At 41.0% G+C, this 24,273-nt stretch overlaps 1 protein-coding gene across 3 annotated transcripts in view; it reads right to left on the bottom strand.

Annotated features, from left to right (window-relative positions):
- Window positions 1-24,273, bottom strand: part of ERC2 (ELKS/RAB6-interacting/CAST family member 2) — a 996,367-nt gene that overhangs the window by 794,028 nt on the left and 178,066 nt on the right. For all 3 annotated transcript variants that reach the window (XM_070360622.1, XM_070360624.1, XM_070360623.1), the window contains exon 3: window positions 19,171-19,587. In XM_070360622.1, the coding sequence (XP_070216723.1) occupies window positions 19,171-19,587 (417 nt within the window). The remainder of the gene's footprint in view (window positions 1-19,170; window positions 19,588-24,273) is intronic.

Raw genomic sequence — 24,273 nt, 5'->3', positions numbered from 1 at the left:
CTTTGTCATTTCAGTGTTCACTCAAAATGTAGTTTAGAGCTGAAGACTCTGTAAAATGAATGACTAAATCAATACCTGAATGAATGAATGAACTCTCTATCCTTGAACACTCTGCTTTCTGGGTTCTTTCTCCTTCCTAAATAATCCACTCTAAGTTCTTATTTTCACTGCTTCCCTTCCTCCTCCTTGGTCCTGAACACAGATATGCCGGGTTCTATCTTTGGACCCTCCTCCCTTTATGAGGGCTCTCCCCTTCCTCTTGATACAAAGGGCTCCCAAATCTACTCTCCAGCCCAGTCTCCTGCCTGGAGATGCAAACATACTTTCAAAAGTCAAAGTCATCTGCCCCTCCCAAATCCCTGCCTCCCTCACAACTGTTGTTACCCAAGCTGAAAACTCCAGCTTCTCACTGATATCTCCACCCCCTTCTTCACATTCTCAGCTTCCTCGACACATTCTTTTCTATTCCCAGTCTGTACCCACTGTCATCACTTCAACTCCACCTCATGAATGGCATCCTAAATTTTCAAAGCCAGCTCCTAATTGATGAGTGCAGGACTAAGGGGACCAGCATGGGGGTCAGCTATAGAAACAGTATGGGTTACAACTTCCCCTTAAGAAGCCTTCATGACCCTGAATGCTACACTAACCCCATGCCCTGGTTCTCCCACACACACAAAGGAGGCAGTATCACCTAATGGTTAGGAACACAGGCCCTGAGGCCACCCTGACTGTGACTCCCTGTAAGGCTCTGGACAGGGTAATCCACTTCCCTGTGACTCCATCTCTTCATCTGTAACAAGGAGAGATTAATAGGCTCTAATCCATTAGGTTGTTGTGAGGATTAAGTGAGTTTCTACATCTAAAGAGCTCAGAACAGTGCACATACCATAGGTGATTACTAAATGTCAGCCACATTGATGACAATGACCACAATCCACTTAATAAGTCAGTATCACAAAGCAGAGCTCAGACTGGTGTACTCAGCAGTAACAGGGCACAGTAACATCATGAGCATCAAGATCCAGGGCATTGAGACGCACACCATTTATGTAGTAGTATTGCCAGGAACATATAAGACCTTAGTCCAATCATGAGAAGACATCAGAAGGATCAGAATTGAGGGAAACTCAGCAAAATCACTGGTCAATACTCTTCAAGGGTACCAAGATCACAAAAAAGCAAAGAATAATTAAGGAATTATTTCATATTGCAGGAGACCAAGGAGAAATAACGACGGGATCCACAAAAGGACATTGGTAGAAAAACAGGGTTCTTAGGTAGTTTCATAATATTGTACCAAACTAGGCAAAAACAATTTCATGGTGCTAATACTTTTACTAAAGTTATATAAGATATTAACATTGGGGGAGGCTGGGTAAGGAATGGATGAAAACTGCACTATTTTTGCAAATTTTCTATCACTCTAACAGTAGTTCCAAATAAAATTTGGTTCTCCACAAAAGAACACCAATGCAGCCTTACTCCAAAATCAATCCACAAATATTTAGAGTTCTTATCATGTACCAAAGACAGAACTATTAATAGGTCCCATGGATGCACAGTGAAGTTGAGGGGGTTCTTCCCTTGGACATTCACAGTAAACTGACACTTAATAATTTCTATGGACATACATGCACAGGCAGGGACCCTAATTCAATGTAGAGTGAGAGGAAGTAAAAATGAGGACTTCTAGAGATGGTAACACCCAGGCTGAATAATGTAGGACAAATACAGGTTGGCCAGGTGAAGATGTAGGAGTAAGGGTGCCCCCAGTGTTCCTCAGACAGTAGGGGAGCCACACCCACATGGCACAGAGCCCAGAGGCTGGCTATAGAGCAGAGTTTGAGGTGACTGGAAGGCTGAGGAGAAAGAAAGAGGAGGAGATAAGACTGGAAAAGCAAGGCCTTGTGAGCCTAGCTCAGGAGCCTGTACTTTGTCCTCCCAGCAACAAAGGATTCTTAAACGACAGATAATAATTTTTCAAAGATGATCCTAACATCAGTGTGAAGAATTATAAGAGGTACAGAGCTGGGAAACTAGTTAAGAAGACCAGGCCAAAGGTAAGAGCAATGAAAATGAAAAAAAAAAAAAAAAAAAGGACAGATCCAAGAGTTCGTAGAGAGATTAAACAGGATTTAGTGACACCTTGGATACAGGGGTTATGGTAGGCAGAAAACCAGCTCCCCCACCCCGCCCCCCGAAGAAGGCCAAGCCCTCATCTCCAAAACCTGCACATATTTTATTTTACATGGCAAAACAGACTTTGCAGATGGAATTAAGAATCTTGAGATGAGAAGATGATCCTAGATTATCTGGGTGGGTCTAATGCAATCACAATGGTCCTTATAAGAGGAGGAACACAGTCAGAGGGAAGGACACATGACAACAGAAGCAGAAGTCACAGAAAGAGAGCCCTGAAGATGCAGGGAGACACCTGAAGATGGAGGACGGGGCCGTGAGCCAAGGTTGCAGCTAGCCTCTAGGAGCTGCAAAAGGGAAAAAAAGGAATTGTACCACAGAGCCTCCAGAAGGAGCTCAGGCCTTCCAGCACCTTGATTTTAACCCAATGAAAATGATTTCAGATTTCTGCCCCTCAGAACTGCATGAGAATTTATGCTGTAAACCACTAAACCTGTAGTAACTTCTTATAGCCGCAACAGGAAACTAATATAGGAGTGACCGAAAAAGAAACTGACGATGGCTCCAGTATCTGGCTGGGGTTGGGAGCCACACCATGATGGCAGTCAGTGAGACAGGCACACAGGAGGAAGAACAGTTTGGAGGAAGACAAGAAAAATTTCTAGCAAAGCTTAAGATGTCTCTTCAAAGCACAAAATATTCATTTGCAAGTTATATATATGGCACTGGTACTTAGGAGACAGGTCCAGACTGGGGATCGAGTTTCTCATAAAGCTGGTACTCATAAAGCTGCTGCTGCTGCTGCTGCTGCTGCTGGTGCTTGCTGCTGCTAAGTCGCTTCAGTCGTGTCCGACTCTGTGCGATCTCATAGATGGCAGCCCACCAGGCTTCCCCGTCCCTGGGATTCTCCAGGCAAGAACACTGGAGTGGGTTGCCATTTCCTTCTCCAATGCATGAAAGTGAAAAGTGAAAGTGAAGTCGCTCAGTCGTGTCCGACTCTAGCGACCCCATGGACTGCAGCCTACCAGGCTCCTCCGCCCATGGGATTTTCCAGGCAAGAGTACTGGAGTGGGGTGCCATTGACTTCTCTGATATTTAGTTAGGCCTACTGAATTTATCTTCTTTTTAATTAAAAAAAGTTAGCTGCAGGAGTATTACCATTACTATTACAAAAGGTTGTGAAATACACTATGAGAAATAATTCTACAGGCAAGAGTGGGATTGAATTCCACTCAATTCTATTCAAATTCTATTCAAATTCTATTTGAATTTGAAAGAATTCTATTCAAATTCTGACTCTAACATGGCAACTATATTTCCATGAGAAAGTCACAACTTGGTCCAAATGTACAATGAGTGGCGGGGACTTAGCTGAGTACCATGTACATACAACTCATTAACAATATTTTGAAGCATCAAAAGAATTTTTGTCATCCCAAAAGATGTAACAATTTCTGTTTCATGTTTTCTCTCCCCAGGCATTTTCTGTTTACCTCAAACACCTGGTCACCTACCATATTACATTCAAGATGTGTAAGACATGATCTCTGCTTACAAGAAGTGCATAGTCCTGGCAGGAGGCAGATGTGTCTCAATAATGATAAACCAACAGTCAGCACCTACTGTGTGCCAACTGCTTGTGTTATTAAAAATGAGTTAAGATGTGATTCCTGGTCTCAGGGAATGCACAGTCTTGAGAGGAGATATATATATATATATATATATATATATATATATATATATAGAATGGTAAACTGTTAAAAAAAAAACACATTTACTGAGCACCTACTATGTGCCAGTCACTACATGGTAATTCATGTATCCTATACATTATATTTAAGTTAATTTATTCAAGGTCTTCAAAGCATGTATTTACAATTATAAACCACTCTATAACATTCTAAAACGATTACAAAGTGAAACCAGGATAGTGGAGCAAAGTGAAAGTCGCTCAGTCATGTCCAACTCTTTGGGACCCCATGGATTATGGGGTCTCCATGGAATTCTTCACGCCAGAATACTGGAATGGGTAGCCTTTCCCCTCTCCAGGGGAATCTTCCCAACCCAGGGATCAAACTCAGGTCTCCCACATTGCAGGCGGATTCTTTACCAGCTGAGCCACAAAAAGTCACACTCAAACCTGCCCAGCTCAGTACAAATGCCTGTGCCCAAACAAGTGACCTATAAAATGTCACCAGGCAAGGTTTGATTCTTAAGAAAGAAAGAAATCAATGTTTTGAAAAGGGAGCATGGATTTGCTTTACAAGGAAACCAACTGATGCGAAGGTAACTCATCCCCCTCCTCACTTTTCCTCAAGGAAACATAAATGGCATTTGTCGAACCAAGCCCTGTGGAAAGTGCTTTACATAGGTCACTTCACTGGAGACCAAAGAATAAACTCACAGGTAGATGAGAAGGTTTTGCAGGGGGCGGAGAAAACTGCTGATTACAATTATATTAAAACTGCCAGAGGTGTCCTATAAGTTTCACTAGCATTCTTAGGCCTCTTGGAAAAGCCCAGAACTGCTGCTAGACAACAAAGTAGCAGACAACAAAGACGATTAACCCCATAAAATAACACAGACGAAAACACAAAGGGAAAAAAAGAAGTGAGGTCAAAAAAAAGCGAAAGAAATCAACATATGAAGAGACAGGATAAGATTTTAAATAAAGTCATAATAGAAACCAGATGAAAAATCTAAATGGAAATGCAAAGTTTCAAAGAAAACAAATCAGGGAGAAGGAGAGGAACTGGATGGGAAGAAACGACTAGAAGTTACTTCGACTTTATACAGAGCAGTAGATAACGGGGTCGCAAAGAGTCGGACATGTCTGAGCGACTGAACTGAACTGAACTGAACTGAGATAATACAATGATTCTCATTTCTGAGGTCAGGTCTCATGTGAGATCTTAAGCAGGTTACTTAGCTCCCCAGCACCCACACCTCACAGGGTAGCACTGAGGAGTAACTTAGCAAAGCACTGAGCTCTGGGCTGGCACCGAGAGAGGAGAGCCTTCCATGTAACAGCAGCGGTGATGCCCGTGATCATTAATGCTATTAACACCCTGCCAGGACCTCCCAAGATGAGATTCCTTGAACCTTCCTCTTTCCACATGATAACTCTCAGACAGTCAGTGCCACACAGATTTCTTGGAAGGCTGCTGTGATTTCAGAAAATGTGGTCATTTTGGACCGTTCTCCTTCAGTTCTTTGTGCAAGAAGTAGCACATCTGTGTTTGTAAGGCAACAAAGCAAGAAACCAGCACGCAGAGATAGCTACAGCCTGGAAAAGAGGAAAAAGGGAATACATTTTCCAAAAAGCTTTCCTGTTCTCTGGAGAACCCTGTGTCATCACAGGTCACAGTCCCCACTCAGCACAAGCATTCTCCAGTCTTCACTAGACTCCCATGATCACTCTGTAACAGTTGCTCAAAAAGCATCCTGAGGATACCTAATGAGGTTAGCACCTGGCAGATTTTTAAGGTGTCTCCAGTCACCAGTGTGGAATTGGCCAAGATTATTATAAAACATTAGGCAACATTCTTATAAAACAGTCAAAGGTTGAGTCCTTAAAATCATCTAATCCTTGACTTGCATCATGAAAGTACTGCAAAGAAACAATTGGCAGTAACACCACTGGATATCATGAAAGTAAGGCAGAAGACCCACCCTGCTGCTGCTGCTGCTGCTGCTAAGTCGCTTCAGTCATGTCCGACTCTGTGCGACCCCAGGGACAGTAGCCCACCAGGCTCCCCCATCCCTGGAATTCTCCAGGCAAGAACACTGGAGTGGGTTGCCATTTCCTTCTCCAACGCATGAAAGTGAAAAGTGAAAAGTGAAAGTGAAGTCACTCAATTGTGTCCGACTCTTAGCGACCTCATGGACTGTAGCCCACCAGGCTCCTCGGTCCATGGGATTTTCCAGGCAAGAGTACTGGAGTGGGGTGCCACTGCCTTCTCCGAGACCCACCCTAAGTGGGTATTATTTCTACTGTTTAAGACACAATCAGGTTTTGCCTCTTCCTTGCTGTATGGACCCTGCTAGAATGACAAAGCTCTCCACTATCCTTTAAAAGAAAATACCTTGCAATGCATTGCTATTTGGCCAAGCACAGGAAAAACAAAGCCTTAAAAAAGATCACTTGTTTAAATCAGGATTAATTTTCAGCACATTTATAATGTGCACAGTATGATTCCACTTTTTAATTAACAAATAATATATGCAAAGATAGCTATTAAAAATCTCCAGAAGAGTATATGCCTTAATTTTTAAATACAACTGTCTATCACTTAAAATTTTTCCACAATTATATTATGCTATCTTAATAAAAGTGTACATACTGGTAAGGGAGCTCTTGATTCCACGTTCAAGTGATTGAATTGAAAGAGGTTTTCTTTATAGCAACCATTTAGAGAAATATGTTTAAGTCATGCCAAGAAATATAAAAAGAAAGCGGCACTAATAAACCCCAAAGAAGTTAAAGTTGGAGAGGCAGCTAATCTCTGTCAATCGGTTTCTGAATTTGAGCAGAAAACAGCAACCCACTCCAGTATTCTTGCCTGGGAAATCCCATGGACAGAGGAACCATGGGGTCTCAAAGAGTTGGACACGACTTAGCGACTGAACAACAGGTTTCTGAATGGGGGATGCATCGGGTGTTGATCAGCATTTCCTTTCTATATGACACGGCCCCAGCATGCAGCATTTGAACAGCACAGAAACTCGGCCACACGTCTGTGGGACTGTCTGTGAGAAGAGAACTTCCCACCATTAATAAGTTTTAAAAAAACACGCACTAATTCATGCTGGAAGTCCAAATCCTCTCAAAGTTCATTAAGTGATCAGACTGAGTTCAAAGATACATGCAGAATAAAGAGAAAAACTCAAGAAATCCTAGAGAAAAAACCCTAGAGAAAACTGGGGAAAGCAGGAAGGTTAGTGAACAAAATTCTACGGTCTGAACAAAGTTTTACAGTTAGGAAGAGGGTAAACTAGAGGACTTGGTTAAGTGGGTCAAAAAATAAATATTTCAGTTGCATAAAAAGCCAAACTTGAGTTCAGATTTTTAGTGTGATATGCATAAATACTGCTATTTTAAAATTTGCCTTTACTTGAGATTTACTGGGACTCTGCCTGAGGCAAGATATTTTAATAGTAATAATAAAACGCTAAATAGTACTTACAGCAAAGCATGTGTGGCCATGATGTTTTAAAGAGGAGAAAGAAAAGGTAATTCTGAACATCTGTATTACATTTCCACGTGATAAAACCACCACACTTCAAAATTGTTCTGAAGTTTGGTGGAGCTGGGGTGGGGGTAGGGGTGGACAGTGGTTCATGCAGAGGAATGTTTATTTAAAAAACAGAAAAGGAGACTCATAGGCCATTTGGGGGAAAGCAAAGATGACAACATTTATTGTAAACCAAAACTGCCAATTAATAGTGAGAGTTCAGTAGTCAAAAAGTGAGGTCACGTGTCTTCTCAGATACATCTTTATTACCTTCTGAGAATCAAATGTCTCTAATTTTCACAAAGTCCCAACCTTCCCAGGTGGCATCTCAGACCAAACACCGCCCCCAACTCCTTAAGATTTCTCTGCTGCCTTTTCTCAGACGGAAGGAGAGAGGGGGACTCACAGAACGCTTCACTCTTTCTCTCCTATACACACACACACACAAATACACAAACACACCTCTGTTTTTTTTCAGGCTTAAACTCCCACCTCCCCTCAGCACGTATGTTTCCTAGTTCTATCCCCTGAGGTCAATCTTTGGGCCAAGAAATATCTTCATCTGGGTTGCCCTTCCTCAGTAAAACAGAATTTCAAACAGGTGGGGCTGATAATTACTGTCTTTGCCATGTCCACAGGCTAACTACCAGAAGGAGGTGTCAATCACTCTACACCAGAGTTCACAACCCAGGTGACTTTGGTCCCCAGAGGATATTTTGCAATGTGTGGGGCTGTTTTAATTGTCACAACTGGGCAAAGGGGAAAGGTACTACTTGCATGTCGTGGATAGAGGTCCAGAATACTGTTAAATATCCTAAAATTGCACAGGACTGTCCCCACCACAAGACATTATCCTCCTCCAAGTCAATAACGCTAAAACTGAGAAACCCTGGCCTATACCAATGAAGCAAAATTCCATTAATAGGCAGAGTCTTCTCTCATCACTAAAAATGCTCAAACAACTGGCAACCCAATTCACACAACCAAACATCACCAAAAGAGACCTGATTGCCCTGGGTGCTGAAGGAAGGACCAAGGACAGTAAGGGGATTTCTCAGTTGTCATTCTGACCAGGTCCTAGGCTTCACCTAAATACAAATACTTCCCGTAGGAAAACCTAGCAATTATGGTGCAAGTGTGCTCAGTCTTCTGACTCTTTGTGACCCCACGAACTGTGGTCCACCAGGCTCCTCTGTCCATGGAATTTCCCAGGCAACAATACTGGGCTGGGTTGCCACTTCCTCCTCCAGTGGACCCTCCCAACCCAGGGATCAAACCCATGTCTCCTTCAGTGGCAGGTAGGTTCTTTACCACTTGGGCCACCTGGGAAGCCCAAGCAATTGTACAGCACATCAAAAATTACTGTAAGTAACTTTTTTTTTTTTTTTTTAGGAGAAGGCAATGGCACCCCACTCCAGTACTCTTGCCTGGAGAATCCCAGGGACGGGGATGCCTGGTGGGCTGCCGTCTATGGGGTTGCATAGAGTCGGACACGACTGAAGCGACTTAGCAGCAGCAGCAGCAGCAGCAGCAGAGTGACTTCACTTTCACTTTTCACTTTCATGCATTGGAGAAGGAAATGGCAACCCACTCCAGTGTTCTTGCCTGGAGAATCCCAGGGACGGCAGAGCCTGGTGGGCTGCTGTCTATGGGGTCACACAGGGTCGGACACGACTGAAGCGACTTAGCAGCAGCAGCAGCAAAAAAATATCAATAAACACACTATTTTTAAAAACATAAGAGAAGTACAAACTGGAAGCCTATGTTTTAGTTAGGTCAGAAATTCCTAATTCTAATGGAGTTTCAATGGCAATCTCCATTTTTCTGGTACTTTCTAGGTTTGTGAATACTTCACACAGAGTCCCTTTTTAATCCACACAAGTTACCTTACCAACATCCACCATTACTAAAAGAGCTGCAGATTTTTGTGATAACTGGCAATATACAATGTACTATAATTCTGGAGATCAAAATCACCAATCTAATAATTATAAAAGAAAAATGTACAGAAATGAAAAAAATCTTGTCTTCCTCTTTTTAAAAAACTCAAAAAGTTATACATAAAAGTAGTAAGATTTTTACACTCTACATATAATTAATGCACATATTTTTTAACCAAATATCTTGATTCAAAATCTGTTTACCTATTATAGAAATTAGGAATCTCCACTTTTTTCCTGAAGCTGAAGCTCCAATATTGTGGCCACCTAATGTGAAGAGCCAACTCATTGGAAAAGACTCTGATGCTGTGAAAATCTGAGTGCAAGAGGAGACGGGAGCGACAGGATGAGACGGTTGGATGGAATCACTGACTCAATGGACATAAGTTTGAGCAAACTCAGGGAGACACTGAAGGACAGGGAAGCCTGGAGTGCTGCAGTTCATGGATTGAAAGTCGGACATGACTTTAGCGACTGAACAACAATAATCACAACACTTTTTCTTAAAGGGCCAACCAGTTAATATTGCAGGCTTTGAGGGTCACAGGCAAAATAGAGGATGTTACACAGGTACTTACATAACCATTTCAAATGTAACTATTTAAACAGGTAAAACCACTCTTAGCTCCCAGGCCATAAAAAGCAGGTGGTTGGCCACATCTGTGCCACACACTATAACTTGCAACTCTTATTCTAAGTAAATAGTGACTCTTTATCACTATAAGGTCTCACTCATCTTTCTTTTTTCTTTTTCTACAAACAGTTCATATATAATTATATTTTTACTTTAGTAAGGAGGGTTTATTTCATTCTTTACAGCTGCTATAAGCCACTCAGAGGAATCAACCAGCAACCAATCTCACTGCCTTCTTTAACATTCTATCCAAAGCATTTAAGACATCCTTCAACCTGTACACCAAACAGGAAACAAAAATAAAGCTATCCCTTTCAACAGAGACAGGTGGATAGGAAAGTAGTTTTGCTTCACCAAATCTATCCAAGTAGAAGAGCAATGAAATGGAGCACTTATTAGGAGGTTGTAAATGCCATTTTAATGTCTCACAATTGACAAAGAAACAAACCCACAATACCTAATAAAAACTAGATAAAAAGTAAAGTCAGTTTGAAGAGGGAAATTGTTTCTTTTAGGCAATGAGGTAATAATGATAAGCAAAAAAGTTGAAAAAGAAGGCTAACTTTGAACAAATGAAATGGGAAGTTCTAATTCTAAGCATCCCCCCGCCATTTTCCCTTATTCTCTGCCATAAAACTCCACCTCTTCCCTGGGAATTCATGGAGCACCTACATGTGCAGAACCATGCTTATCTTAAGCAAGTACTTTCCTTTTCATGAGCCACAAATGGACTGAAGAGGCCTAGCCCTGGTGGTGCCTCCTACATGACACTGTCTAATCTGCTTACTGACCTCACAGATTTACAATCCCCAATTCAACAGGACCTGATAAGATGTAGCTAAGGGGGAAAAAAAAAGAGAGCACGAGCATTTTGTATTTTTTTCCTTTTTTGCCTTTACAGAGAAAATATCCCTGAGCAAGAAGTCAGAAGATGAGGATTCTAGTCTCTAGTCTATTCAGAGATTTCAGGGTGAAATCCCTGGCAGCAACCATGAGTGATTAGGGACAGACGCCTGGAACCAGAAGGCCCAGTTTTTAATTTTAGGCCCATCACTACTTGCTCCGAGAACCTGGAAGAGACACACCACCCATTTGGGCCTTGGCCTTCTCATCTGAGAGGCAGGAAACCACCACCTACCCGGGAGTATTGTTGGGAGGCACAAATGGCACTCCTTGAAAAGTGATTAGCTTATGAGTGCTCAGTGAATGTTACCTGTCATCACTTCTTAATCTCTCTGAGCCTCAGTTTCCTCAGAGGGTTACCAGGTACATCAGAGGAAATCATTAAAATGGAATGTGTTCTACAAACTATGAAGCCTCACCCACATATAAGGTATTAGCTAATATTCTCATCCAAGACACACAGGACTTTGTTACAGCTGAGCAACTTCCCATTGCTGCAATTTGAGATACACACTCAAATATCTGCATTACTGCTGCTTCGAGAACTTTCTCACCAGTGAGGTTTTATTTGTGGTACACTGTTTCACCAAATGATGACAATAAACTATTAGGTCTACATTTCAGAAAGTAGTCACACACAAGGCAGAGCAAGAGGACAGGGCAATGAAGACAGTAATCAGCATCTCCCAGCAAAATGTCCTGACTTCTCCCCACTACCTTACCACATGCTCTCCACCCTGCCACTTTCTCTTCTCAGCAGGTTGCAATATGCCTTGTGCCTAATGACTCTTTGGGGCTCCACAAGTCTCTGTTACTGTAAAAAGCAACAAATTACACTCATTAAAATCAATATGGGGTAAAGCCTGGACCATTTCAAATTAGCATGCAGTGTTCAAATTTAAAGAATGTATTAGAATTTAAAGACAAGGCAAATGCTGCTAAACAGACTTCCTATGTCATCAGAAATGTGAGGGTAAAGGTTATGAAACCCTGCTTTCAGATGTGTTGTTAGCAAGGTCCAGAAAGAGTACTTTTCTGCAAAGATTCTTCATTGGGATCTATCCTGATTTAAATGCCTGGAGAAAACAGAACTCATTGAGAACAAAGGAAATCTGTATCAAGTAGGCATCAGCCAATGAGAAGTCCATGTAATCTCAAAAGATACCATATTCAAAATTAAGTGCTTTTTTGAGAAAAGAAGCATGAAGAAGTATGCAGTTCCTAGAGTCTTCTCCTAAGTAATAATAATAGTAAGTGACAATGCGGCCTTTAGAAAAATCATACAAACTGGGAGCTCAGTGGTCACAGACACTGAAGTGTGTGTGAAAGCAACTACAATAAAATGTGACCAGGAGTCAGAAGTACCTTGTGCATCTTGGGCAGAACTTCACGATCATTTCCTCAGTCACATTCTCGTCCTTGGTTGGACAACTCCACCAGGATGCCATCAAACTCTTATATGTCCAAAGTCTCTTCTCAGCCCCAGCTCCTCCTACTGACAATTCTCTCCTGCCATCTGGCCCACCACCGCCTACACCAAGGCCCACAGTGGTTGTCTGCTCCTCACGCTCCTAGTACTCAGTTCCTGAGTTTCAAAGTCCTGCCTGCAGATGGGGATGACCTTGACCTTCAACTTCTTGGCCACCACCAGGATCCAGATTCTTGGTCATCTGAATGACAGTATCCTTCTAACTTATCTCCATCTCTTTATTCTCTCCCTATCTAATCCACTATCAATTAGCACTTAATCTTTTTTGATCATGCCATTCTCCAGGGACAATGTTTCCAAGGCTGCCCAGAGCCTACCAGGTAAAGACCAACTTCCTGTGTCACATGCTCAGAACCCTCAGTGAAATGACCTCAAACCTCCTGTTCAGTTTTATTTCCTTTCCCTCCTGACAGAGGGAGTTTCAGCTGCTCTAAACTCCATGTACCCCAAGCCCTCCTCTAATGCTTGGCTGAGCTATCTCTTCTCCAACCATCCTTCTCCACCACACAGGTGTGGTGAAATTCTTCCAGCTCTGCCATGGATGAAGCCAGCTGTCAGCTCTCCTACCTCTAAGCTGCACAGCATTTAAGTGCCATTCAAGATCCTCTTGATGCACTAGCCCAAGAAGCAGTAGTGTATGTGGTGACAGATGTAGATTCTGGAACTAAATTTCCTAGGTTCTGATCCTGGCTCCAACACTTACCTATGACAAAGTACAATTACTTACCTCTTTGTGCCTCAGCTTCCTTATCTGTATAATGGGGATTATGATAAGTTTCCCCTTAGTACAGCCCCTGGCACAGAATAAACCTCAATAAAGTGTGAGCTGTTTCTTACTGCCCATCTGAATCCCTGACATACTTACCATGGATGCTCCCACAGCATCCTGCATATGGATGTTCAAAATGTGCCCAATGATATGCAACACATTTTTAAAAAACTAAAACTTCCAGTTAAGACTACCCTCAAAACTATTGCTCTATTCCAAACACAGAGTGACAATACAGAAAACAAAAGAATATGACACTTGTACAATCATTATAAACTTTGCCAGTACTGACAAAATAAACCACTGAGCAACTCTCATGGTATTAAACTATTTTATACTCATCCAAATATTTACTGAGCATCTTGCAGGCAATATTTGAGGCCTGGAAATACTGATGGAATGTATTGGTTAGGTTAAAAAGTACTTTATTAAAATAGCTATTGTTAGGTTCTGTATACACACACACACACACACACACACACATATATATATATATATAAAACTCTTGCACAAAAAAATGTAAAATATTATGTTTACGTGGTCACTTGCGTTTGGGAATACTTTCTGTGATAAGTTTTCTTGGTAGAAATAGAATGTATAATCTGTAGAGTCAGAATTAGAAATGCCTGCAACAGCAAAATCGTGGCTCAGCCAGCCCAAATAGAGACAAGTGTGTATTAAAGAGAAGGAGGCCATATGGTGTTGAGAGAGGGGGGACTAGGGTGGAGATTAGAAGTTTCGGCAATGATTACATAGGGGAGGTTTGAGCTGTTAGGAAAAGGTTTATGAGCTCAAGAACTTCTAGGTCAGACTTTGCCTTGGTGGATTCCTGCTGGCCTAGGGACAACTTGGATAAATAAATGAGGAGACCAAGAATTCATGTTGCCTTGCCCTCTTCCTCCCTGCACCCCTTCCCCAAGAGCATGGAGGGAAGCCCAGGCCCAATGTCCTGAGGGCTTTACTTATCCTGCGTTAGTAGCAACTGTGGTTCCCAACGACTTCAGTGTTCCACCTTACTTTCAAAGACAGGCAAACTGCCCAAGGGTTTTAGTATAGGAAATCAACAAGCATGGCATATATCCCTTCCCTTCAAAAGGGAAGCATATATCCCCTTCCCTTCAAACATCTTACAATACAATTAAACTAAAGACTACTAACTCTCTCTTAAGGATCAGGCAAGAAAACATTAAGGAGTGTGAATATAGGAGGATCCTAGCACACAAACCCACTTTTTCTTTAACGAGATCAGTCGTATTTTGGATGTTTGATTACTAAAACCTTCATATGGAACAGTATGTTCTCTGTGGAAAAAGCTAGAGAACAAGGTAAACTATTACTACATCAAACAATGTCTTATCAAATCAACCTGTATCCAAAAGCATCAGACGACACTAGTGAGTAATGCTTGTATTTGAGCCAATACTTCAGCTCACATTAGCCTGTCGGTTATAGTTCTTGGGCAATAGTTCTGGTCTTCCAAATAAGCTGAGATCATAATCTTTGTGTTGTTGTTTCCTGCCAGGCAAAGAAGTGGTTTCACCCTCAGCCTTTTTCAGACCACCGAAAGACAACGAGACACTAAAGCAACCTGACTCTGCCCGTGTGCGACTCCTGCCAATTCTAAACCTCCCGAAACAATAGGCTAAACGAGGCCAGCATTCTAGGAGATGAGGTTTATATGAAGTCCAACACCTCTGCCTGAGAATGAATCATAAAACCACTAACACTCCATTCCCCAGCATTACACCATTCAGCCCCAACTGGGTTAAATCGTGCAAAATGAAAAGGGAATCGGGAACACACTGAACTTAAAATCTCAAGTACATTTTAAATCCTGTTTCAGATTCATTTAAATTAACAGAGGTCAGGAGACTTCTTTTTTCAAGCTGGGTTATTCTTACTGGTTTAATACCAAAAGCAGTGAGCCACATTTTTCCACTAAAAAAAATAAAATAAAATAAAATACCCTGACAGGGGAATAAACATTCTAAAACTCAGTAGAGAATGTGGAAACAGCTTACAATAAACTCTGCCTTCTAGAATAACCAATGGAGGAAACTACCCAGTTTTTTGGCTGTGGGAAATTATATGTACATTATTACATATTTTATAGGTCACAAATTAAAAGCACAATTTGTATTTTCTAGCACAGTGTTTTTCCAAACTGTTTTACAAAGAACAACAGTGCAACAAGAGAAAAGCAAATCAAGTCAATTTGAGAGGCTCTGCCTTCCCCAGTCCTCTTCTTGGATATCATTGCTGTAAGCTCTATGAAATTCAACATTTTCCCAAGTTCATTTAGCCCTGCAGCCCTTTTCCTCTCAAAACATATATCAATATTCCACAAAATGGCCGTACTGTGGAGTGTCCTTTCGAAAAGATTCTTCTAGAACAGGAATATAAGAAATGGTGTAAGAGCTGAGACTTTGGAGGCAGCCTAACTCAAATATCAGCTTGTTAGCTGTGGGAACTTGGGCTAGATTTTTTATGTCACTTGTTCTTCAGTTTCCCCAGGCAAAAAGAGGAAAGCAGAAAATGACCATACCTCCTAGACATGGGCCTTGCCATCTAACTGGAACAGTTTTCTGAGAGCCTTACATGGCTGGTTCCTTTTTGTCACTGAAGTTCACAATGTCACCTCCTCCAACAAGCCCTCCCTGACTATCCAATGTGAAGTTGACCCCACTCAGTTCCCTAGTACTTCACCCTCTTCTTTTCCTCCTGACACTTTTCTAACTACTTTTTAAACTGCTGTTTCACCCCAATAAAATATTATAACCATGAAGTCAAGTTTTATCAGTTAACATTACTCTATCCCCAAACAGATCCTCAATAAGTAGTCACAAAATGGATGGGTGGATGGATGAATAGATGAATGAACAAATAAGGTGGTTGTGAGAATTAATTGCGAATCAAGGTCAAGCATTCTTCACAGTGCCCAACACATATGCATCTATCCAGATGTTGCTATAAAAACATGTGATGAACCATGAGTGGTTAATGGATTCATAATTCTCGCACTATTTAACTTACCTCTTCCTGCTGTATAGTAGGTAAACATTTTATGGCATTTATTCAGAGGTGTGTTGGTAAACAGGCTCTCAGGGATGGCACCAAAGGGGAAGTAGACCCTGAGAGTAGCATTTGCTGACTTCCATGGTGTCAATATTCCCACCAAAACCAATTTCAAACTACCAAAATTACTGGAAATATACTAAATGGTTCTCAGAAACCAGTAACCTCTTTCTCTTGGGCAAAGTCCTTTCAGGCCTCAAAATCTTATTCAACTCCAAGTTTTAAATGAGAATTTTTTTTTTTAACATACACTTTTTTCTCCGTTCTTAATAAGCCAAGATAAGGGTTATCCACTGACTTTGGTCTGACGCTCAAGGAAAACAGCTGGATGCATTGCCTGCATTTTCTGTACCACTCCCTGTGAGCTTTTGGTCTAATGTTTAAGGTTTTAAGCATGACATATATTCAGGCCAGATCATTACAAGGACCAACTAATCCCATAAAACATAAATCAAACGGTGTTTCAGATCAGATCAGTCGCTCAGTCATGTCCGACTCTTTGCGACCCAATTAGAGTCATTTAAATGAAGATAGATAGCCTAAAAAAATCAAGCCACCATCAAGGCACCATTAAATACTACCATTGAGCAGAATCCATCAAGAGAAGACTGACTACCTGACCCAAGATCCCAACATGGTCAGTGCTGCAGATGAGGATTTCTCTGGTATCACAGCCTTGCTGTACAGGAAACTTGACCCCTTGGCACCCAAAATAAAGCAGCACCTTTTTTAAACTATAGCAATGTACTAAACTTTTCAAGGTCATCAGGGAAGACCCCGATGCTAGAAAAAACTGAAGGCAGGAAGAGAAGGGGATGACAGAGGACAAGATGGTTGGATGGCATCACCAACTCAGTGGACATGAGTTTGCACAAGCTTTGGGAGATGGTGAAGGACAGGGAGCCTGGCATGCTGCAGTCCATGGGGTCTCAAAGAGTCAGACACTACTGAGCAACTGTACAACAACAACAATCTACCAACCACAGTTTTGAGATAACACAATCAAAATTCAAAATCCACAGACATTCTACATGAAATAACATGGCAGTAATCACTGCTTCTCCTCTGTAAATTAAATGGAAAGTCTATAGTGCAAGCCAGGAAGAGATTCTTTATACAGCAGTAGATAGCTAATACAGTGGAGCAGAAACTAATTCACCCAAAATTCAGCAGCTTAAAAACATACGTTTATTATCTCACAGTTTATGTGGAACAGGAATTTGAGCACATCTCAGCTGAGTCTCTCAGAAAGCTGCAATCAACTTGTCAGCCTAGAAACTGTTATCTCATTGAAAGAATCAACTGGAAAAGATCCACTTCCAAGCTTACTAAGTGATGGTTGGCAGTTCTCAGTTCTTTGTGGCTGTTTGAGTGAGGGTCTCAATTCCTTACTGAGTGTCAGCTGGAGACTACCTGGAGGTTCCTTACCACACAAGCCTCTGCCACATGGCAACTTGCTTCAAAGCATGCCAGATGAGATGGCAACAGACTGTATGAACAACATGGAAGGGACAGTCTTACTAGTAATCTATTAATCTAGTAATTACTAGTAATCTAGTAATTACTAGTAATCTAGTCACAGAAGCAATATTGGCATCCCACTACCTTTGTCATTCTATCATTCAGGATCAAGTCACTAGGTTCAGCCTAAACTCAAAGGGAGGAGATTACATAAATATATGAATTCCAATAGGTATGGATATAGTGGCCATCTTAGAAGTCTTCCCACCACGTTCACACTCTTGGAATAGGAATGGGAAGACCAGGCCCAACAAAACATATCTTTAAGTATCTAATGTGAAGCCAAGCAATCTGACTTCCCAAACATGTAGACAGGGTCTCATGAGAACAAAACCAAGGAGAGTAAGCATGGAGGATATTAAATCCAAAGACACAAAATTCTACTCAAATGTTGTAAGCAAATACAATCTAATATCAGAGAAAACCACTGGGAGCAGCTGCAATACCAAGTCCCAACATGAAAGCCATGCTTTCTGAGCAATCAAACAAATGACTCACTGGAAGGACTGCCCATCCAAAAAGGTACATAATGCCAAAAAATCTAGTTTGGTCTGAAAACAAACGTCTTTTTGAATTTTTATTTATGGCTGCAGAATATTTTGAAAATATACTTAATGCCATTTCACTGCTTCCTGTTTTCTGTGAGATCTGTGTCTGTCACAGCATTTTATTTTCCCTACACGGTACTTTTGAGATTCACATCCACCACAGTAGCAAGGAACTGCTATAAAAATGCCAAACCTTGGAGGTCACCCACATTCTTTCTAAGATCTATCCAACTGCATATTCTCAGATATCTGAGCATCCCAATATTCAATGGTAGTGGCAAGCCAGCGAGGCTGCCTCTGAGAAACTTCAAATGATTTAATTCACCAAGTGCAAAATGCACACTCAGAAAACCAGGAACACTCTGTCCTACATGAATGTAAATGTAGGCAAAGATTATCTAAACGTTCAAAATTGGTCTGCACATTTTTCCATTGTTTCCAGAAATATCCTTAGGCTTTACTTTCTAACAATCCCACACCAAATTTAGCTATGAAGCATTTAAGTTCATTGTTTTGCTAATCACCTATTCATTTTGCTCCTTTAAAAAGAGGATATTTAATAAATATCTAAAACTTAAACAGTACTGTATTTAAAAGACCCTGAAACAATGGCCATCTGTAGGAAAGCAACTGTAAACGACCTTAGAGTTGATGTGTGCTGCACACACTTGGATCCTGAATACGTGTTGAATAATAATGGAACACACGTGTGGTGGGCAGAGGAAAAAAAAAAAGACTAATGCCAAATTCCAGTTTAAAGGTGATAAGTAGACAGGAAGGTTATAAAACAGATGACAAGGGGAATTTTGTCAAGGCTATAGATAATGTCCAACCTGTGATAATAACTTGGTAACATATTTAACATATTTTAACTTGTAAAATATAACTTTAGAGAAATAAACTGAATGTCCTTACCTCTCTAAGATGTATGTTTTCCTTCTCTTTCTGGTCTAAAATCACTTCCAAGTGGCTGACTTGAGACTCAGCCTCTGCCATCCGACGTGTCCGTTCATTGTCATCCTCAAGACTTTTGGACGGCAAACCTTTACTCTGCAACATCTCAAGAAGCTTTTTAATTGACTCGTCTCGGGCATTGAGGGTCTGTTTCTGCGTTTCAATTCTCAGCTCCATTTCCTCCAAGGTCTTCCTCAACAGGAACAGCTCCTTAGCCTGCCTGTCATGCTCAGCTTGGAGCCGCCGGAAGTTCTCCTCCGTCAGTTCGATGGTGAAGTGCTCTGCTCCTCGGTTGCCACTCTCTTGCTGCAGGAGGTGGTTGAGGTCTCTCTGGGTTCGCAGCTCATCTTGAAGGGCCTGGATTGTCAATTGAAGGTGCTATGATGAGAAAGACAGAGCAAGAGAGGAGAAAGAAGAGGGGAAAAAAGTCAATGAACATGCCAAATGCTATTTGCTGCTATCACACTATGAAGATGGAATGTTAATCATGAGGTCCAGAGGGGCCAGCTGTTAGGTTCTCCAAGGTGACTTCAGAAGCAAGGGACAGCACATGGAGAAGGGGAGTTAATTCAATGATGCTTTCTGAATGTCTTAAGAGAAAGGTACACATACACAGAAACGGTGTATTAGTGTCAGTTACAAGGTAAATTACACATCTACAGAGTTTTAATTTAGGAGTGGAAAGGTTAGAGGGAAACTTTCACAAGCACACCTTCTTTACACCCACAATGCTCCAGACTCAGTATTCCTTGTTTCCTAAGGTTTCTTTATTCTACTATCCATCACTTTCTGTGGTAAGTGTATGTCCATTTAAAAATAAAAATGATTGCATCCACTACAAGTAGACATAAACAAGGACTTTATTTTTACAAATAAAGCTGTGAACAGGTTTAGTAAACAGGATTACTGCATCTGCAAGCAAAAGGGGACAAATACAGACAGACAGACACACTCAAACACACAAGGAGGTGAGGCTGTACAGAGCAAACAAACGAGCGGCAAAGAGTGGACAAACCTTGGTTCTTCTGGCATCCAGTAACTGAACAGCATGAGAAACGAAAGAAAAATGAAGCAAAAATCAACACAAAGAAAAGTCCAGGGCAAGCAAAGGATATTTAACAGAAAGAACTTAATCAACATAAAGTACCTTCACAGAGAAGAAAAAAAGAAAATCAGTTTCTTATTAAGACCCATAAGCTACATAGAATTTATAGCACTGATGCTTGATAAACATGATTTTAAAAAAGGAAAAAATGAGGCTTATTCCACCTCTAATTTTCCTAAATCTCACTGACCCAGGAACCCAGTATCTTGGTTTCTATTACCAGAGAGGAAAGCACAACACTCCAGAGCTACCCACGTATCATCCCATGTCACCATTTTAACCAAAATCAGAGTGGAAGTGCCAGAGAAACAAAATTGCATGAAGACAGGCGGTGAATTCAGCAACACTTTCCCAAGAAGGGCAGCCTCAGACTGATCAGACCAGGCAGCCATAAGCTGAAGGCATTTTTGTCCTAGGAAGTAACCCAGGGACTTCCAAAACACAGTCACTCATCCACTCACCAAACGCATTCTCCTGATACAGACTAGACACAGCGTTAAACATGGAAATCAATATGAATGCAAGGCATAGGTTCTGCCTACAGGGAATTCACAGTATTATAAGGCAGGGATAATAAAATAACATGACTAAGTTACATAAATACTGGAGGAGTCCACATTGGGAAATCCTTCTGCATTCCCATAGCTTATATCCAGAGAGGTTGAGATTTTTCTGAGTGGGGCCTGTACCCAGAAACTAGCACCAAGTGATGCGTTTATCAAACTCTTTATTGGTATCCAGGTCAACTTTTTACTTGGAAACATCCAATGAGAGATTCCTGCCTACTGTCTCATTTGTATGTCACAGCATCTCCCAGGGTAACAAATGCAGAGTAAGCAACTGGTATGTATTTAATGACAGTAATTATAAATTTTTAAAAAATATAACTCACCCCTGTAAAGTAAAATTACATTTCAGTGCTTTTTAGTACAGTTACAAAGTTGTACAACCATAAACAAATAAATTTTAGAACATTTTCATCATCCCCAAAAGAAATTCTATACCCTTTAGAAGTCACTCCCCATCTTCCTCCCCATCCTCAGGCCCTAGCAACCACCAATACTTTCTGCCTCTATGGTTGTGCCTATTCTGGGCATTCCACACCAGTGGGATCATCCTGTTTTCAAGGTTCATCCATGTTGTAGCATATATCATGCTACATTTGATAGATGAACATTATTCCAACATAGGGACATACTACATGGTATTTATCCATTCAACAGTCAATTTATACACAAATATTCCTAGCACCATTATTCATAGTAGCCAAAAAGTGGAAAACAACCTAAATATCAGTCAATTAATGAATGAGTATATAAAATGTGGTATATGCATAAAATGGAGTATTTAGCCGTATAAAGTATGAAGTACTGGTGGACACTGTAACATGGATGAATCTTAAAAACAATATGCCACATGAAAGAAGCCAGTTATAAAATTACACGTCACATGATTACACTGACAGGAAATATCCATAATAAGCAAATCCATCGACAGAAAACAAATTGGTGATTGTCAGGCGAGATTGTGGGGGAGATGAAGGATGTCTATTAAAGTAGCATGTCTTCTTGGGGGGTGATGAAAATCAGCCCTTGAAAGATGTTTGTTTTTGAAGGGTGTTTCTTTTAGGGGTGATGAAAATGTTCTGGAATTAGCCGTTTGGTTGAACAACTTTGTGAATATACTAAAAACCAATGAATTTTACATATTAGATGGATGAACTGCATGGTACATAAATCATATCTCAATAAAGCTGTCATAAAAAACGTGAAGTGGGACCACAAGGTAATGTGACCTTCCTCCACCAGCCCACCAGCCCTAAAGCACACCAAAACAAAGCACACAGGAGTATCGACAGTGTTCGGCCCGTTGATGTGGCTGCTGCCAAGCCCCTGGAGAGTACGCAACTGTCTTCAAGCCATTTAAATAAACATTCCTGACAAGGGCAAATCTTTGTCCTCTTAAAGTGGCTTGGATTTCTGGAATGACCAAAGTTTACTTGGAGACAAATACAATGAATCATGATGATCATACCAGAAATTATCTTTTCTGAGAGTGACCAAAACAAGGTTAGTTTTCTTATGTAGTTCATAAACTAGTCAGAAGGGAATTCCAAAAAATGCCAAAATGCTTTGGGCAAAGACAGCAGCACTGGAAGACAACCCTGTTAAGGCTGCTGCCCCTTTGGATGGGCAAGTTGTCTAGTGCCCAGATCCTTTGCTTCCAAACCTGCAAAATGGGACTAATCACAATGCTTACCTCAGAGTTCCTGTGAGGAATAACTAAGGTAATGCATCAAGTGCCAGGCTTGAGAATGAAGGGAGAAAGGAAGTGTAGTAGACAAGAGAAGTAGCAAAGAAGAATAAGAAGGAGAGAGGAATGAAGGGGGAAAAATCAATCCATTTATCCATTCAATATGCATTTACCCAGTGTCTTCCTCATACCCATGAAATATCCAAAAAAGAAAAAGAGAGAAAACAAAGAAAAAGAAGTGGTCCTTGCTCCCAATCCATGTGGACACATAAACTAATAGCAGCAATATGACAGAAGTCACAGCCAGGTTGGCTAGAAATGCAGAGAGGGTGTAACCCAGGCTAGAGAAATGTAAGAAAACACAAGAGCTACCCACACTAAGAGGTACCACTGAGCTATGTCTTGAAAAATAAATGAGAGCCAATCCTGGGAAGAATGAAAGAAAGAGCGGAGAAAGTATAAAAGCCCAGAGGCAAAGACAGACTAGACCTATTAGGGAACAGTAATGGCAAAAATCTTTATGGCCCTTCCATAGTCCAGGTACCATTCTAAGCATTTTTCATCTTCACAAACACCCAGTGAGACAGGGCATTTAATGAATGACAACATGAGACACAAAGTGGTTAAGTAACCTGCACTAAGCTACCCAGCTAGGTAAGCGCCAGTCAGGTGTTCATCCACCTGGAAGTCTGACCCCAACATCTTGCATGAACCAGTATACTACCTGAACTCTGAACCGGTATAGATACTTCTCCAGGGGGTCTTCCCAACCCAGGGATTGAACCCAGGTCTCCTACATTGCAGGCGGATTCTTTATCATCTGAGCTATCGGGGAAGCCCAAATACACTTCAGGATGGCTGAAAAAAGAAAAGGGAGCAGGGGCAGGAGTGGTGAGAGCAGACAAGGCAGGCAATTATGACCGCTATAACAATTCTCAAAATAAAACGTAGCCACTCTAACCAAGCAATTCCTCACTCTGAGGTTGTCCCAATGGATATCTCCAGGTTGTACATTAAGAAAATTTACTTTCCAGGTAATCATTTTATTAGTCACTGAATGACTTCAGCATTGCCGAAACACAATCTGATAATCTATATTTCAGTGTTTAATATTTCTTTTGTTTCTTTACCAACTGAGCTTCCGTGATAGCTCAGTTGGTAAAGACAATATATTGGGGGCCACACAGAGGCCCAGTGAGGAAAAAGAAGATATCACTTGGAAATTAAAAAAAAAAAAATGTCTAAAATCTATTTTTCATTTAGTTTTTATTCTCTTTTTTAAAAGTTTATTTTTAATAGGTGGAAAATTGCTTTACAAGTTTGTGTTGGTTTCTGCTGTACAACGATAATCAATCAATCATAATATTATATATATATATATATATATAGGCTAGGTATGCTGCTGTGACAAAAGCACAAAAACCCACACTCTGAAAGATGAATCCATCTGACATCCTGATGGCATGGAATCAGAATTCTTAGAGCTCACAGAGGCCTTAAAGATTAGCTTGTTAACTTCATCTTACAAATGAGAAAATCAGATCCACACAGGTTAAATGAAAGGCCCAAGAGCACACAAACATACTGCAAAAGCCAGAATCTTGGTTTCTAGGATCCTGGACTCCATCCTCTAACAACCCTAAGAGCAGACCAAAAGGAGGTGGTTCTCCAGTTTGACAACTGAGAAAATAGCAGTGGTGTCTCTT

The sequence above is a fragment of the Bos mutus genome, chromosome 22, assembly GCF_027580195.1.
Source record: "Bos mutus isolate GX-2022 chromosome 22, NWIPB_WYAK_1.1, whole genome shotgun sequence".
Taxonomy (NCBI): domain Eukaryota; kingdom Metazoa; phylum Chordata; class Mammalia; order Artiodactyla; family Bovidae; genus Bos; species Bos mutus.
This window is presented reverse-complemented; position numbering and strand designations above follow the sequence as displayed.